This window comes from Taudactylus pleione, unplaced genomic scaffold (assembly GCF_031769625.1).
Source record: "Taudactylus pleione unplaced genomic scaffold, aTauple2 ptg000687l, whole genome shotgun sequence".
Lineage (NCBI taxonomy): Eukaryota > Metazoa > Chordata > Amphibia > Anura > Myobatrachidae > Taudactylus > Taudactylus pleione.
In genome coordinates, this window is record NW_028285089.1 from 1,691,546 (window position 1) to 1,706,948 (window position 15,403).

The 15,403-nt window shown below is 39.3% G+C and overlaps 1 protein-coding gene across 1 annotated transcript in view; it reads right to left on the bottom strand.

Annotated features, from left to right (window-relative positions):
- KSR1 (kinase suppressor of ras 1) overlaps window positions 1–15,403 on the bottom strand; it is a 228,655-nt gene that overhangs the window by 69,165 nt on the left and 144,087 nt on the right. Inside the window, exons 3-5 of the mRNA XM_088456139.1 lie at window positions 12,546–12,693; window positions 5,511–5,967; window positions 1,382–1,386 (exon numbers count right to left, since the gene is read on the bottom strand). Of these exons, the coding sequence (XP_088312265.1) occupies window positions 1,382–1,386; window positions 5,511–5,967; window positions 12,546–12,693 (610 nt within the window). The remainder of the gene's footprint in view (window positions 1–1,381; window positions 1,387–5,510; window positions 5,968–12,545; window positions 12,694–15,403) is intronic.

The window sequence follows — 15,403 nt, forward strand, 5'->3', positions numbered from 1 at the left end:
CGAGGTACCCTAACCCATATGTGGTGGACCTGCCCGGCTCTTAAGCCTTTCTGGGCCTCGGTTCATGCTCTTCTGAACACTGTCTTTGGAGACCCGATTCTGAAAGACCCATGGACCTTCCTTTTAAGTTACCCCCCTCTTGATCTCAGCAACCGCTCTGTTAAATTATTGTCCCATGTTTTAGTTGGTGCTAGAAGTTTGATTGCTGGTAACTGGAAAAACCCTCTTCCACCAACCATCTCTACCCTAAAGTCACAAATTCGGCATATAGCGGAAATGGAAAATATTACCTACTATCTTCATGATAGAGGCCATATGTTTTCTCAGGTTTGGGCTCTGTGGCTCTCGTACGATGGCACTTCGCCACCTCTGCTCCCTGTGCTCACTACCCATATGTGATTCATGCGCAATGGCTGAGTCTGCTCCCCCCAATCTGACTCCTCTATGACAAACCTTCCTAACTAACTGAATACTCTTTTCTCCTGTTATCCAAATGGCACGTGTTTCTTCCTTATAATGCTTCTTGTCTAGCATTTGGCATTCTCTATAATATTTTGCTTCCCTTGGTAGTCCTGTTCCCATAACCCCAACACCCTCCCACCCCCTCTACTGCCCCCTCCCCCATATGCTTATCGCTAATTATTTAATTAAAAAAAATGGCTCATTTGTACTGTTTATTATATTTGTGTTTTTCCATATGATTTCTCTGTGAGCTTTCTAAATAAAGGATTTAAAAAAAAAATGTCTAATGTCATAGGGCACGATTCAATTCAGCACGATGTAAATAGCACCGGGAGATAGCTCCCGGAGCTATTCAATTCATCGCGCTGTTAGGTCGGGGAAGGCTCGTCATCGCGCCTTAAACAGGGTGTATAGGCGCGATAATGGACATTCCCCGACTTAACTTCCCGGCGCGAGGCTGTTTTCCCGGCGCTAAAAGCAGAAAACAGCCTCGCGCCGGGACTTTTGTCGGATTTCTTCTCTCATCCCTGGAGGGATGAGAGAAGAAATCATTAGTCGGACTTGTCAGCGCGATGTATTGAATAGCTTCGGGAGCTCACTCCCGGAGCTATTTACATCGCACTGAATAGAATCGAGCCCAGTAAGTAGACAACCAAAATTTAGAAACTGTTAAAATGTCGGCAGTCATCATATAGATATGCCCATATTATGCATGTCTATTTGACCATAAATAGTTACATTGATGAAAAAAAAACTGGAGTTCCCCACCAATCCATAACCAGCCCCGGGCTAGCACTGGAAAATAGGGGTAAAAACAGTGTGGGGTTCCCTTTATTTCCAATAACCTGCACCAGTCCAAACCTGCCGGGGTATAATGCTATAGCAGCATGGGGTCCCCCTTCCATAACGTTAAGCAGACCAAAACTGGTTAGGCCAGCGCTGGAGTTCCTCAGAAAGTCGGGACCACAAAAATGAAATGGGGTCCCCCCTCCCAAGGAACAACCAAACACCTGGGCAGTAAGTGCGGAGTTTATGGTAATTATATAGTTAATGTTCTTTACAGACTTCCTAAAAGTCCAAGCAAACCTGCCCCGGCATGACGGCACTTGTTGAACCACAAGTGTCAGCATGCCCGGACATTAAGGGCCTGCATATGCTTGTAGTCTGCCTATAAAGCAATTATTATAATAAAGACAAACCAGGAAGCAAGCCACTGTTGCCCTAGCCACCACTGAGTATATGGCACTTACAGAGTTAGCCAAGGAAGCCTTACACCTAAAGAACACTTTTTGTGAACTGGAACAAGATGAAACTATCAACACAGAGTGTGACAATAGAGGTGTCATATACGGTACTTGTCCTACAGTACAAAGCACCATGGACAGTCTAAGCACATAGCTATCAGACATTACTCTATCCAAGAGGTAGTGGACAGGAAGTCTGTCATTGTCAACTTTGTGGCTAGTGAAGATAATGAAGCTGATATGATGACAAAGGGACCAACTTCACAAGTTCTATGTGTGTTCCTAAAAGCATGTGGACTGGAATACATTTGATATGTTGAGATGTTTCATTGTTTTTTGATGCATAACCAAAATGTTTATGGTTATAGGATGGACTATTGAGTAAAGTGTGATGTATGGGCCTGATTCAGACCCACTCGCGAACGGCTGTCCGCTCGCAAGTGGTTCGATGGTGTGCACTGAGCATGCGCACGATGGAGGGAGCTCCGTCGTGCACATGCGCCAGACGCGACGAGCGAAGGACTTTCCTTCGCTCGTTGTGTCTGATCAAAGGGGGCGTGCTGTCGATGTTGATTGACAGCACGCCCCCTTTGGTGGGCGTGCCTCCCAGACGGGGGCGTTCCCAAGGGAATGCCTACCGTCAGAAGCCGGCCCACTGACATCACTAGTGATGTCAGTGGGAGTGATTTTGGCTCTGATAGAGCCAAAATCACTCCGGGCCTTGCGGTTGAGAAACTCAACCGCAGGCTCCGGCTCACAGTGGCGATGGTCAAGACCATCGCGACCATCAACCTGCACGCTCGTATAGGCTGTGGGTGGTGACTCACAGCTATACGAGCGTCCAGGAGGACGCTCCATTTTTATGGAGGACGGCCCTCATTCAGAGTGTGCGCTCTGCTCAGAGCGTCAGGCTCTGAATGAGGGCCTATGTTTTTACGTAACCGGAACAGCCCAGAGCAAGGAGGGGTGTTAGAGAGCAGTGTGCTACAGTACTGTCTCCTCTCTCTACTATACATGTTGGGTACTAGGACCCAAAGTCAGAGGGAGGCGCGACCTCTGACCAGAGGATGTTGGGCTACTGCTCGTGTGGAGCTGGCGCCATCTTTACTGTGTAGAGAGTGTCATAGTACTATGCGGATGCACCGTATTTAGTTCCTGATGTGAGGTAACTAAATACTGATGTTAACCCCTGCAATATCACTATTCTGCTTACCACTGATACCGCTGTTACCCTATGCTGTTTTTCTCCCTGCTATAGCATTATCCTCCTGGCTGGTTCAGCCTGGTCCTGGCTATTGGAAAATGGGGGAATACGGCGTGTGGTTCCCCCTATTTTCCAATTCCAGCCCAGGTTGAGAGGTCCGGAGGAGTTAAATTTAATTATTTATGGTCAATGTAGACCTTGATAATACAGACGTGTCTATATAATGACTCAACATTTTTTCTGTATCTACATTTTGGTTGTCGACATTGTGACCCTGTTGACATTTTGCCTGTGTCTTCATTTTAACAGTTGATCTTATGTCCATGTCAACATTATGACAGTCAACATTTTTATTGTCTATGTTTTGACCACATCTCGAGCTAGCATATGGTGTTATACATTATAGATCAGTATTGTTATATAGCCAATAAGTTGTCTGTGGATGTTTTGATGGAGTAATAGATGTGATAAAGGATTTTTTTGGTAACATTGCACATATGTGATATATAGGCTATATAAGAGTTTGTGATTGATACACTACAGTTGGAGTTTGAATGCATAACTATGCATTTGTACTTGGAACATGAGGTCCTATTGGAAGGGGAAGCAACGGAGGACAGCTTGTATTTCTGTATAGTAATAATAATGGGGTTTTTCCCCTTCAATGATTTTGAAATCTTATGTTGTAGCCACTGTGGTAATGATGACCTATGTGATAATTTGAGGTCTGTGCAAAATAGAATTTGCACCCTGGCAACCACATATGAATGCTAAACTAATGTGGTTCACATGGGAATTGTATAGGAGTCTCAAACGCACCCAGACACTGAACCATACACAAGTTGCACATCTATTAAACAGGTAAGGAACTCACAGTAAAGGAAACTTCTTTTAATATAGACATACATAAATCTCCCCCCCCCCCCTTCCCCAATCATTTATATTGGCAGAACTCATAAATTCAGTGTACTGTATGCAGGTACTGTATATTTCATTGCAATTGAAACAGCCTACAAGTCAAAGTGATTGATTTGTAAAAGAGTGTAGGTGTGTGGGCAGCCATAAGTTTCATCACACTGAGGTTTATTAGATATAGTAGTTAGGCCATGTTGAGGAGAGCAGCAAAGACATGCACTGGGACAGAGTTTTATAGCATAAACATTATCTTGTCTTCCTAAGCAGTTTACTTTAAAATTTCAATGGAAGTGTAAGATAAAATTGGGACACCTGATCATATTTATGCCGGGAACACACTAGATGATATATCGTCCTATCCGGCGCATCGGACGATATATCTGGCACATCATCTAGTGTGTACCCTCAATGTCACTGACGATGCAGTGCATTCCCGGGCATCGTCAGCAACATCGCCTGCATGCAGGTCCCACGGGCGACATAGTCAATGGGGGCCATGCTGCTGAATGTAGCATAGCCCCTGCTCTCGCGCCGTCACTCCCAGCATCGGCAGGTGTGTATGGGCTTGCCGATGTTGGGATGCAACGCTAAAGCGGTCAGTCTACATTAGACATCATCTAGTGTGTACCAGCCTTTAAACATATGAGCACAGTGCCCCCTATTAGAAAGATTTCACAATGAGCTGTATCAATCACCAGGAAACCACAATAATTAACGTATGTTTAATGCATTGAAGAGATGCTCTGGTTCATAAAACACCCAGCTCACATCTCAAATACCTCTTTTACACAGAGTATTTGATCTGGGCTTGTGTCGGTGTGAAAAAGTCAAGCCGGGTAATGTTACAAGCTGCTCACTGACGGATCAGGAATTAGGTGAGAAAGTAGTATAATAGTGTCACTATTGTAAGTTCCATGCTATAACTCAGGTATACAGATGTGTCCTCATACACGATAGCTGCAGTCATGTCAAACCACCATCTTGGCGTGCGTGGTCCCGTGCAACTCGGCTTGCACTGAGCATTTTTATTGTTTCTTATTCACCCGAAAATGCATCTTAGTTGCAATGCGATGCGAAAAAACTGCTTCACGAAATTCAGACTCAGTAGCACACAGATATACAAGTGTAATGGTGCATACACACGGTCAGATTTTTCTTCAGATCTGAACGATAACAATTTAAAAAATCGTTCAATCGTTCATATCTGAAGGAAAATCTGACATATTTGTCAGATGAATGATTTGAACGATGCGCGTTCCCGATGTTCAGATAACAATATCTGACATCTGATGTGTTTGCAGTCAGACTTGGACGATTCCATTCATTTTAATGCAGTCAAAAATCGTTGAATCGTTCAAATCTTTGGTCAAATCGTTCAATCGTTCATCTCACAGATCTGACAAATCTGACCGTGTGTATGCTCCATTACATATGAAACTAATCAGTGCATTCTTGTAAAGATAAAATGTTACTTATCGTCTTGCATGAGTTATATTGAGGGAAAATAGTGCTTTTCCCCTACTTTGCTCCAAATAATGACAACATAGATACAAAATATATTTACTTGACTATGGTTACAAAGGAAAAACCTGTTTTTAGTTGTTTGTTTTTTAACTTGAGAGAATTTAAATCTTGTTTCCAATTAAAGAATGCAGAGAATACTGAAAATAACAAAGTTCACTTACTTTAAAGGAGGAACTTCATCTATTCTATTCCCGAGCTGTGATTCATGAGACTTGCTCCTTTTGAGTGTTGAAAAGTTGGGAAGCAACTGCTGGAAAACCTTACGGCTGGGTGGTGGTGGTGTCCGAGGAGGCTTCAACTTCATGTGCCTCTTTGACACTGGAGTGGTGGGAGGGGTAATTGTAATCCCATGGGGAGTCCTCAAAGTTAGCCTATTGCTTGGTGTTGATGATGTAAAGGGATCCTGGAAGCTCTCTGGATAAATATAAAGTCCATGTGATTCAGAAACAGGGATGGCAGACACTGATATGGATCGAGGCTGGTGGCTGTTGGACTTTGGAAGTTGAGTGTTTAAAGTCCAAACAGTCCCCACAGAAGATGAGAGGTCAGATGGAATATGGGAAGAACTTTCTTTCCGGGTTTCAAGAGGATTCCACAATGCATCCTTTGTGTCCCCACCTAGGCAGAGCAAATACTGTGAAATTCTAACATAGAATTCCAACGACAAATCTCACAGACCTTAATACAATATATAAAATTCTCCTATTATATAATATCCTCATTAGCTAGACAGGAGCTACATAACAGCTGAATGCTGGCAGTGTCTGGAAGAGCAACGACGAGTTAAAAAGATCCGCACAGACTCCTAATACTCCATCATAACAAAATAATGTTATTTTACCCCTTCTGGATTTTATATAATTACTATTTATCTCTCACCAAGGGGGGTGCACCCAGGAATAAATTTGATATGAACAAAAACGAAAAAAGAAAAAGTATTCCTATCACGGGGCACTCAAGAACAAACACATATAATTGATTTTTAATTTCTAAATCCACATAACCACCAAATATAGCAACATTAGTGACCCATATTATACCATTTTAAAACTTAACCTTTAATCAATCCTTAGATTGGATAGGGCGAAATATACTCTATTTTTATGATTTTAATATATTTAAAAACAATTCAGTCTTAAATCCACCCCACAATATTTGATAATTATAAATTATTCGGACTAGTTATATCATATTCAGTATAGTAATATGTCTCTCATGAGCGTCAGTAGACAACGGACATCTATTATATCAGAAGGTAGAATATCTCTGGTTATGAAAAACCAGAATTAATATCTTAGTTATCACATTCTAAAATCGCCTACTGCATCCTTCAGCAATTATGGACACTAAGTCAAACATATGCCTAGTATCTGAATAACTGATGTTATATACTATATTAATATTGCAGGCATCATTCATGTTTTGAAATGCATACAGTAGTCTTCAGCTTAATTATTGACACCAATGTTTCATGAATAGCTCTGAATGTCAGATCATAGGTGCCCACTAATCATTGTCCTATAGTCTAACAGACGCCTATAAATCTTTACTTAGTATAGTGAGGATGGGCAAAACCTAAACATATACCACACCCTTAATCAATCCCTGGATTGGATGTAGCGAAATGTATAATATTTAAATCAATATATAAAAACATACAATAAAATCATTAATTCCACCTTGTTTAATAGTTCTATATTATTCGGACTAACCACATAAGATACTGTATAATTAGATGTCTCTCCCGAGCGCCTGTAGATAACGGATGCGCATTATTCACCATTTATTATATCTCTGTTAATAGAGAGCTACTATTGGTATCCTTATTCCTACAATCCTAAAAGATCACCTACTACCAATAAGGAATTAATGTCAATCTACTTTACAATCTATTCAGTATAGCTGATCTGACATTTTAAACCAATGAAGCGTTCATCTGGCAGTAAGTAAATTTATTATTGACACATTTTTTCTGCAACTATGGATACAAAGTGTTCAGTTACATTAATGTATTATTCTGAACTAATATATCTCTCATGATTTTCATTACACGAAAGTTGTAATACCAACTGCACTTTCCTTAGCCCAGATTAACGTATTGGCAAAGGGTTAATTTCTTCATACATTAATCCTGTGTTCCAATATTGCTGTTATAAAGTCACAAGGCAGGTTGTATTTTACAGAGATATATCCTACATCTAAATGATTATTGATGAAAGCCTCTTGAATATATTTAATATCCCATGTGCAGTAATCTTCGGCTTGGTATCTGGCATAAATGCCTCTTAAATAACTCTGAAAACCGGGTCACACGCACCCGCTTAGTACCTGGCAATAATGCCTCTTAGATAACTCTGAATATTGGGTCACACACGCCCGCTAGTCAGTTCAGCTTAGTATTTGGCATAAATGTCTCTTAAATAACTCTGGATACCGGGTCACACGCACCCACTAATCAGTATCCTGTAATCTCACAGATGCTCATGTACATATATAACATTGTATCTAAAAGGTGGTCACAACATAGACATACACACTACACACGCCAGACAGCGTGCATCACGTGTCTCCTGACGTGCGTTTCGCTGTGTGGCTTAATCATAGGAGCAACCCATCCGTCGGGTTGTGAAATCCAATATACATAGTAACCACCAATCAGCTTACTCCTTTCTGACTGATGGCATTACCAGCCAATCCGTTTAGCCTGTCAGCGTTCTCGTTGGTTTACAGCCAGTGGCAATGATTTCAACAAAGTCGGAATGTACTTAATGATTAATAAATGTACTATCAACCTTGACAATCTGTCACAATGCAACAATAGGTCAGTACTTGATCTTAGCCAAAATACTAAGATAAGTTAAAATTAAACCTCAAGGGGTGATAAAATTCTCACATAAAGTGACTCTTTACAAATGCACAATTTTACCACCTATAACTCAAATTAAGAGAGTATTAAATAGCCATATTTCTCAATGCTTAAAAATTTATTTCACATATTACTAATTAGTACCTAATCCTTAGTATTAGAATTGTTCAACTATCACCAATATTAATATATTCCAAAAAATATATTCTAAACGACAATTAAATTACAACATAAAAAATATAAAAAAAAAGAAAAAATATATTTATATTAATAATAATAGTAATAATAATAATATGCATCACAGTCATTAATGTGATATACATCATAATATTTCAACTAATAAATCAACTGTAATCAAATTATTGAATCTCAATATAACCCTAGTGTTGATATTCCAATATCCCCATAAATATGTTGTTACTAAATAATTTATTAAATTATATCCAAAATCATTATTAATAAATGTGATACAAATAATTAATACTCATTTAAATGTGCCTAAATCTAAAATATGAAATAATCATAGTGCTCTGTGATAAAAAATAAAAAAAAAATGTGATAACACGTGACCAATAATAAACTACGTGAAAATAATTAGGACAGGTATATAAACCTGATCAATAAGATAATAATGATAATGTACATATTCAATATTTAGTATACCCTTAATATACAAATTCATCAATTTTCAAATTATTTTAGCAATGCACCAAAATTAAAATGTTCATTCATTCTGACTGGTTGTAAACCTCCCAGTAGAAATGTCCAATGACTCTCTCTCTTCAATAGCTGTTGAGTAATATCACCACCCCTAATCCCCAAGTTTACTTTTTCTATGCCAAAGGCTCCCAGAGCAGAGACATCCCCATTATGTTGATCATGGAAATGTCTCGCTACAGATGCAAGTTGTTTGAACTTCATCAAATCTAATTTGGAGTTTCTTATACTCCCTACATGTTCAAGCAATCTCTGTTTAAGGGGTCTGGTGGTCATTCCAATGTACTTTTTATTGCAAGGACACATTAGACAATACACAACTCCTGAGGTGTTACAGTTTATATAATCTTGTATTTTATGAATATTATTATACTTATCAATCACCTCTGTGGTGCGAGTCATAAATTTACAGGCTCTACATCCACCACATTTAAAGGAGCCCTCAGCCACAGGTTTTCTCTTCCTATTGCTAACAAAGTGGCTGTGAACCAATTTGTCCTTGAAGTTGGTTGACCTCCTCCAACTCATAGAGACCTTAGGTCCAATATGCTTGGCAAGAACTGGGTCCAATGTCAATGCCGGCCAATGTTTATGAATAATGTCCTGAATTTGTTGCCATTCAGCACAAAAGTCTCCAACAAACCTGATTTTTTCCGACTCCTTCTCTCTGGTTTTATTGGGGTATAGTAATGAGTTCCTATCTCTAAGGCTAGTCTCATATCTAGCTTTCTTAATTGCTCTCCTACTATATCCTCTTCTAATCAATCTCTGATAATTCCTCCGATCTTAACTGGAATTGGGTAGGATCTGAACAATTTCTTTTAAGGCGTAGGAACTCCCCTTTTGGTATTCCGTTCAGGACAGGTGGGAAGTGTGCACTGGATCTATGTAAAAGACTATTAGTGGCCGTATGTTTCCTGTACAAATCTGTGGAGATGTAACCATCATTCTTTTTTTCTATCCTCAGATCAAGAAAGGTAATTTCTGATTCACTGACCTCATAGGTAAGTTTAAGGTTCATGTCATTCATGTTCAAGAGATTGATGAATTCCACAAATGTATTGTATGTACCATCCCACAATATCAAGAGGTCATCTATATACCTCATCCAAATCAGAATATGTTTAGTATAGGATTCATTGGTCTCGTTAAAAACCATAGTCTCCTCCCACCAGTAGATGCTGGCATACGTGGGGGCACATGCCGCCCCCATAGCTGTGCCCCTTACTTGTAGATAAAACTTGTCATTAAAGACAAAGAAATTCTTGGAGAGTACAAAAGAGAGTAATTTCATTAAGAAGTTTCCAAATTCTGTAATGCCATCCTTCTCCAAATAATATCGAACTGACTCAATACCTTTCTCATGTTGAATGCTGGTATAAAGTGACTCCACAGCGCACGTAGCGAGTAGAACACCTTTATCAACATGAATTTCATCCATTTTATGTAGGACGTCCATCATATCCTGTGTATTTGAAGGTAAATTGGTCACAAATCGTCTTAAGTGGGTGTCCAAAAATTTACTGGCTTGCTCAGTTAAGCTCTTTATGCCGGACACTATTGGACGTCCTGGGGGTGCCTGATCATTTTTGTGAATTTTAGGTAGCATATAGAAAGTGGGTATCACTGAGAGACATATTACTATACTGAATATGATATAACTAGTCCGAATAATTTATAATTATCAAATATTGTGGGGTGGATTTAAGACTGAATTGTTTTTAAATATACTAAAATCATAAAAATAGAGTATATTTCGCTGTATCCAATCTAAGGATTGATTAAAGGTTAAGTTTTAAAATTGGTATAATATGGGTCACTAATGTTGCTATATTTGGTGGTTATGTGGATTTAGAAATTAAAAATCAATTATATGTATTTGTTCTTGAGTGCCCCGTGATAGGAATACTTTTTCTTTTTTGTTCAGTGTCTGGAAGAGGTCATAAGTTGAGCATTTGCGAATACAAGTCCTTACTTTTGCTTACAGAGCGCACAAATACAAACTATTCTTTTGTAAGCTTATAAAATGCACTGAACATTATGTAAATTGCTAACATAATAATGTGATAGGCCTTTCAGCTAATTAACATTCTATTACTACATTTAAATGTATCCTGTATATTAAACATTTTCATCAATGTCAATTATTGCATAATCTGGTAAAAAAAGGAATAAAGAAATATAAATAAGAAAAAAAATTAAAGAATAAAAACGCTCAAACAAAGCAAGTTACATATCTGTGTCCTTCCAGTCCTATCCTGTTAAACATGGTGGGGAAAGTAGACCGCTAGGTAGCACAGCTAGTTTGTGGGAGTATATAAATCCAATGCCACATCGGTCTATTTTCTGATCTGTGTATACCGGTTTGCCTGTATGTATGCATGTCTGAGTAAATCATTTAGGTTTTCTGTTTGAACTCCTACCTAACACACAATCTTAACTAGCTAGTGGGGCAAGGCCTAAAATGTGCCAATTTGTAAATTAGGAATGATGGGAGGTAGGACACATATGCTTATGAAGGTTGATGATTGTTATAACATAACACCCAATAGTGACTTAAAATAACCTTGGGTCCTGTGAGGATTCCAAGATATGGTGCCATCGCTGTCTGTTTCACCAATTTTTAATTAAAGGTCACTAATGCTGCCCATCCATTAGCAGACCATAGAAACGACAGCATGATTATGACATTGTAATCGTGCTGTAGTTTCTGTGTGTGTGATAAGCCTACACTCAACGAGCAGTCGTTCAGTGCAGGCTCAGCAATCATCTGGCAAAATGCTGAACCTGACGTTATCGTCAGGTTGACCAGCATGTTTGCCCGATGACTGATGTCGGAAACGACCAGCGGGCGCGCACATCGCTGGTCATTTCCGACCTTAAAGTGCCCAATTTGCGGACGATTTGCAAGAGACTGCACGATAACGACATCATTATCGTGCAATCGCCTAGTGGATGGGCAGCTTAACAGTGACTGAACCCTAAATAAGCACTGCTCAAAAGTTGTTCTGTGCTTGTGCATATAGACAGGACATCACAAATATTAAAGGTAGGCAAAAAAAAATTGCACATGGCAATGTATAACAGAAGTTGTTATTCTGTACTGTACTCGGCAGTAACCCTTTATGTTTACATGACCTCTCTCAGGCTTGCTCACTGTCTACCCAGAACCACTATGCTAACATAAAATACAACAGTGATGGAGTGGGCAGCAACTGTATTCTCTAAACGATGTATTTGCAGGAATGGAGATCTGTAAAGAACTGTGGATGTTCTGGGCGTAGAGTAAAATTATATTTTAGGCCATTCTTACATGTAAATTACAAGATGCTATGTGGTCAGATATGACTTTGCAGCTGTTGGAATACATTAAATGTATAGTACATATCAGTGGATTTTTTTCTATAAAATATGTACCAGTACTCAGAAAGGGAGAATACTATCACAAAAAAGCACTAGTATGTTTGTGTCTATGTAGGTTATTATTCTGTAAATTAGCCATATGTGATAATGACCTTTTCAATACATGTTAATCTTCATTAAAAAAAACTGTTGCTAACTGAAACTAAAGGGTTTACATATAAACCTGGGAACTGGAGGCAAACGGCTTTACCTGGCCATGCTAATTTCTTCAGACAGCTAAGAGCTCCGTTCAGCCGGGAGCACTCTTCCGTGCTAGCTCCATATCTCTTCATGGTTTCTTTTACTTTTAATTCATTCATCTCTAGTAAGGCATCTAGTGTTAAATCTTTAGGTATTTCCTACAAGATAAAAAATAAAAATTACAGTATGATTTAAAATAAAAGCCAAGAGGTATATATTTTTTTTTACTACAAGCTCTGACAGTGTTGCACAAAACATTTTTGTTACAAAGTTCATATATATCACTATATTGTATATTATACCTGCAAAGATGGTCAGATTGAACACTGATTCTTATACTGAGTTGGGTGCAAAATTTCAACATGAGAATGTCACCATGGTCATAAGTTGATGTTTATCATATTGACATTCACCATGTAGACAGTAACGAAACATCGACATTACGTCCTAGCAGTGACTTACCTTCTCCTGGTAGCTCCAGCATCATTGATACGGTCGACCTCTTGACCACATCCCCATGTACCCACTATCAACTACAGTGGACTTTACTGTGTTACAGGCCTACATATTAATAAATAATATCCTACTACAAACACTTGTTGTGAAAGCATAGCATCTATAGGCGTCAAAGCAAATAACTCTGGTAGAAGCTTTAGAAGATCAGAAAACATGGACAAGAGGTCTTACATTATTTTCCACATGTAACCAGCAATAATCATGTACATTACAGATCCTCACTCTTGCTCATTTTGTTTGCCCCACCCACATGAACTTCAAGAACTGATTATTCACTTGCTGCCTAATATATCCCACCCCTTTACAGGTGCCATTGTAACAACATAATCAATGTTAGTTACTTCACCTGTCAGTGGTTTTAAAGTTATGACTGATCTGGTATATCTCACACAAGACACTGAAAACACTTTCATTCATGCACTCATTACCTCCCCCTTTGACTACTGGAATAGTCTCCTTCATGGTTTTCCAGTATAACGTCCTGTTCTGCTCTATTTGTTAATAACCAGTCTTGTTGTATCACAGTTGTTTTCCTAACTCAAAATTGCACAGGAATATACTTGTGCTATATAAATAAATGCTAATAATAATAGCATTTGATACCGTGGACCATGGGATTCTAATTTATTGCCTGCAAAATTCTGCGGACTGGATGGCATAGCGCCTTATCTGATTTGAATTATTTTTCACTGACATGTCATAGACCGTATCTTCAGGAGTATACCCAGTGCCACTGCCTTTCTGTGTTCCCCAGAGTTCTATTCTATCTTCCATACTACTTGCAGCAGACATGCACCCATCATGTCCAATGCAGATGAAAATCAACTGTACCTGTCCATTACTCTGGGTACTGAGAACCCAATACCAAACTTTAATGGCTGTCTAGCTAAGCTCCAGGAGTGGATGAGTGCCAGTTGGCCGCAACTGTATCCTGATAAAACAGAGGTACTTAAGGTAGGATCTCACCAGCAAAAGAGCAAGACTGCAGCTTTGCCAAACAACTGGACCTATACTTGGGAGTTTGGAGTTAAAAACATTGCCCAGGTGAGATATTTTGTTGTTGTTCTGGATTGTGGCTTGACACTTAGGGGCATATTCAAGTAGGTGCGAAAAGCCGTTTCCGGCGATAAACTTTTCGCGAGTGACATCATTTCGCCATGTGAAAAGGTTCCGCCGTATTCAATTCCGGAGACTTTTCACCGGTGGGGAAACTCAATGCAATTGAACCAGCAAAAAAGTTTCGCCTATGAATAGGTGTCGAAAAAAAGTGCAGACTTGGGGTTTTGGGGTGCAAACCTCGGAAAAACCCCCTACACCCTTGGAACAGCCCCCCCAAAGGTAAACTGCATAAAAAAAAAAAAAAGTTTCAAAAATCCTTTAGATCACCACAAAAAAGTACTTTAATTTTGGGGGTGAAAAGTCCAAAGTTGAGGGACAAATTTAAAAACTAGCAAAATAGACTCCAGGGGGGTCTCCAAGTGTGCCCCAGGTGTTTTTAAGTTTGTAGGTGGCTGCGTCAGGTGGATTTTGTGCATTTTTTAAAACTTCACTTTAGCAACTTTTAAATGTGCTTGCACTAATTTTTGTGTACAGAAAATTTGCTGGGACTAATTATATTCTGGAAAAAAACCTGCTAAATGCTATACTTCACCGCTTATGCAAAGACGCTAATTAGCAGCTATTGAGAGCAAGTACCCCAAATACCTTCAGCAGGCCTATTCGGGGGCATCTATAGTGATCCCCAATGGCAGTGCAATTTTTGGGGGGTGACAGGCTGATTTTCCCAAATCTGACAGCACTTTTCGCATGTTACAGTTTCGCCGGGTCTAGTTTTCGCAGATTTCTAATTGAATACAGGGATAAACGGGGAGGCGTGCAATACTTTTTCGCATTGAAAACCAGCGATGTTGGTGAAAAGTCCGTCATGCGAAAAGTACGTGACTTTTTGCATGGAATTGAATATGCCCCTTTGACGTCAAGTGTCAGCCATCACCAAATCTTCATTCTCTCATTTGAGAAAGATAGCCAAAATCAAGAACTTGATTCACTGAAAAGATCTTCCTAGACTAATATATGCATTTGTATTATCACCACACTTGGACTACGGCAATGTACTCTACCTGAGTCTCCCAATAAAGTACTGCAACGATTGCAGCTGGTACAAAATGCAGCAGCCAGGATGCTAACTAACCAGCCCTGTTTCCTCTACATAACACCCATTCTATACTCCCTTCCTTGGCTGCCCATAAGATGGCTAAACTTTTTCAAGATTGAATTAGAAACTTTGAAGGCCCTAAATAAGCAGGATCCAAGGTAATTCAAGAAGCTTCTAATTACATATTTGATTACTTC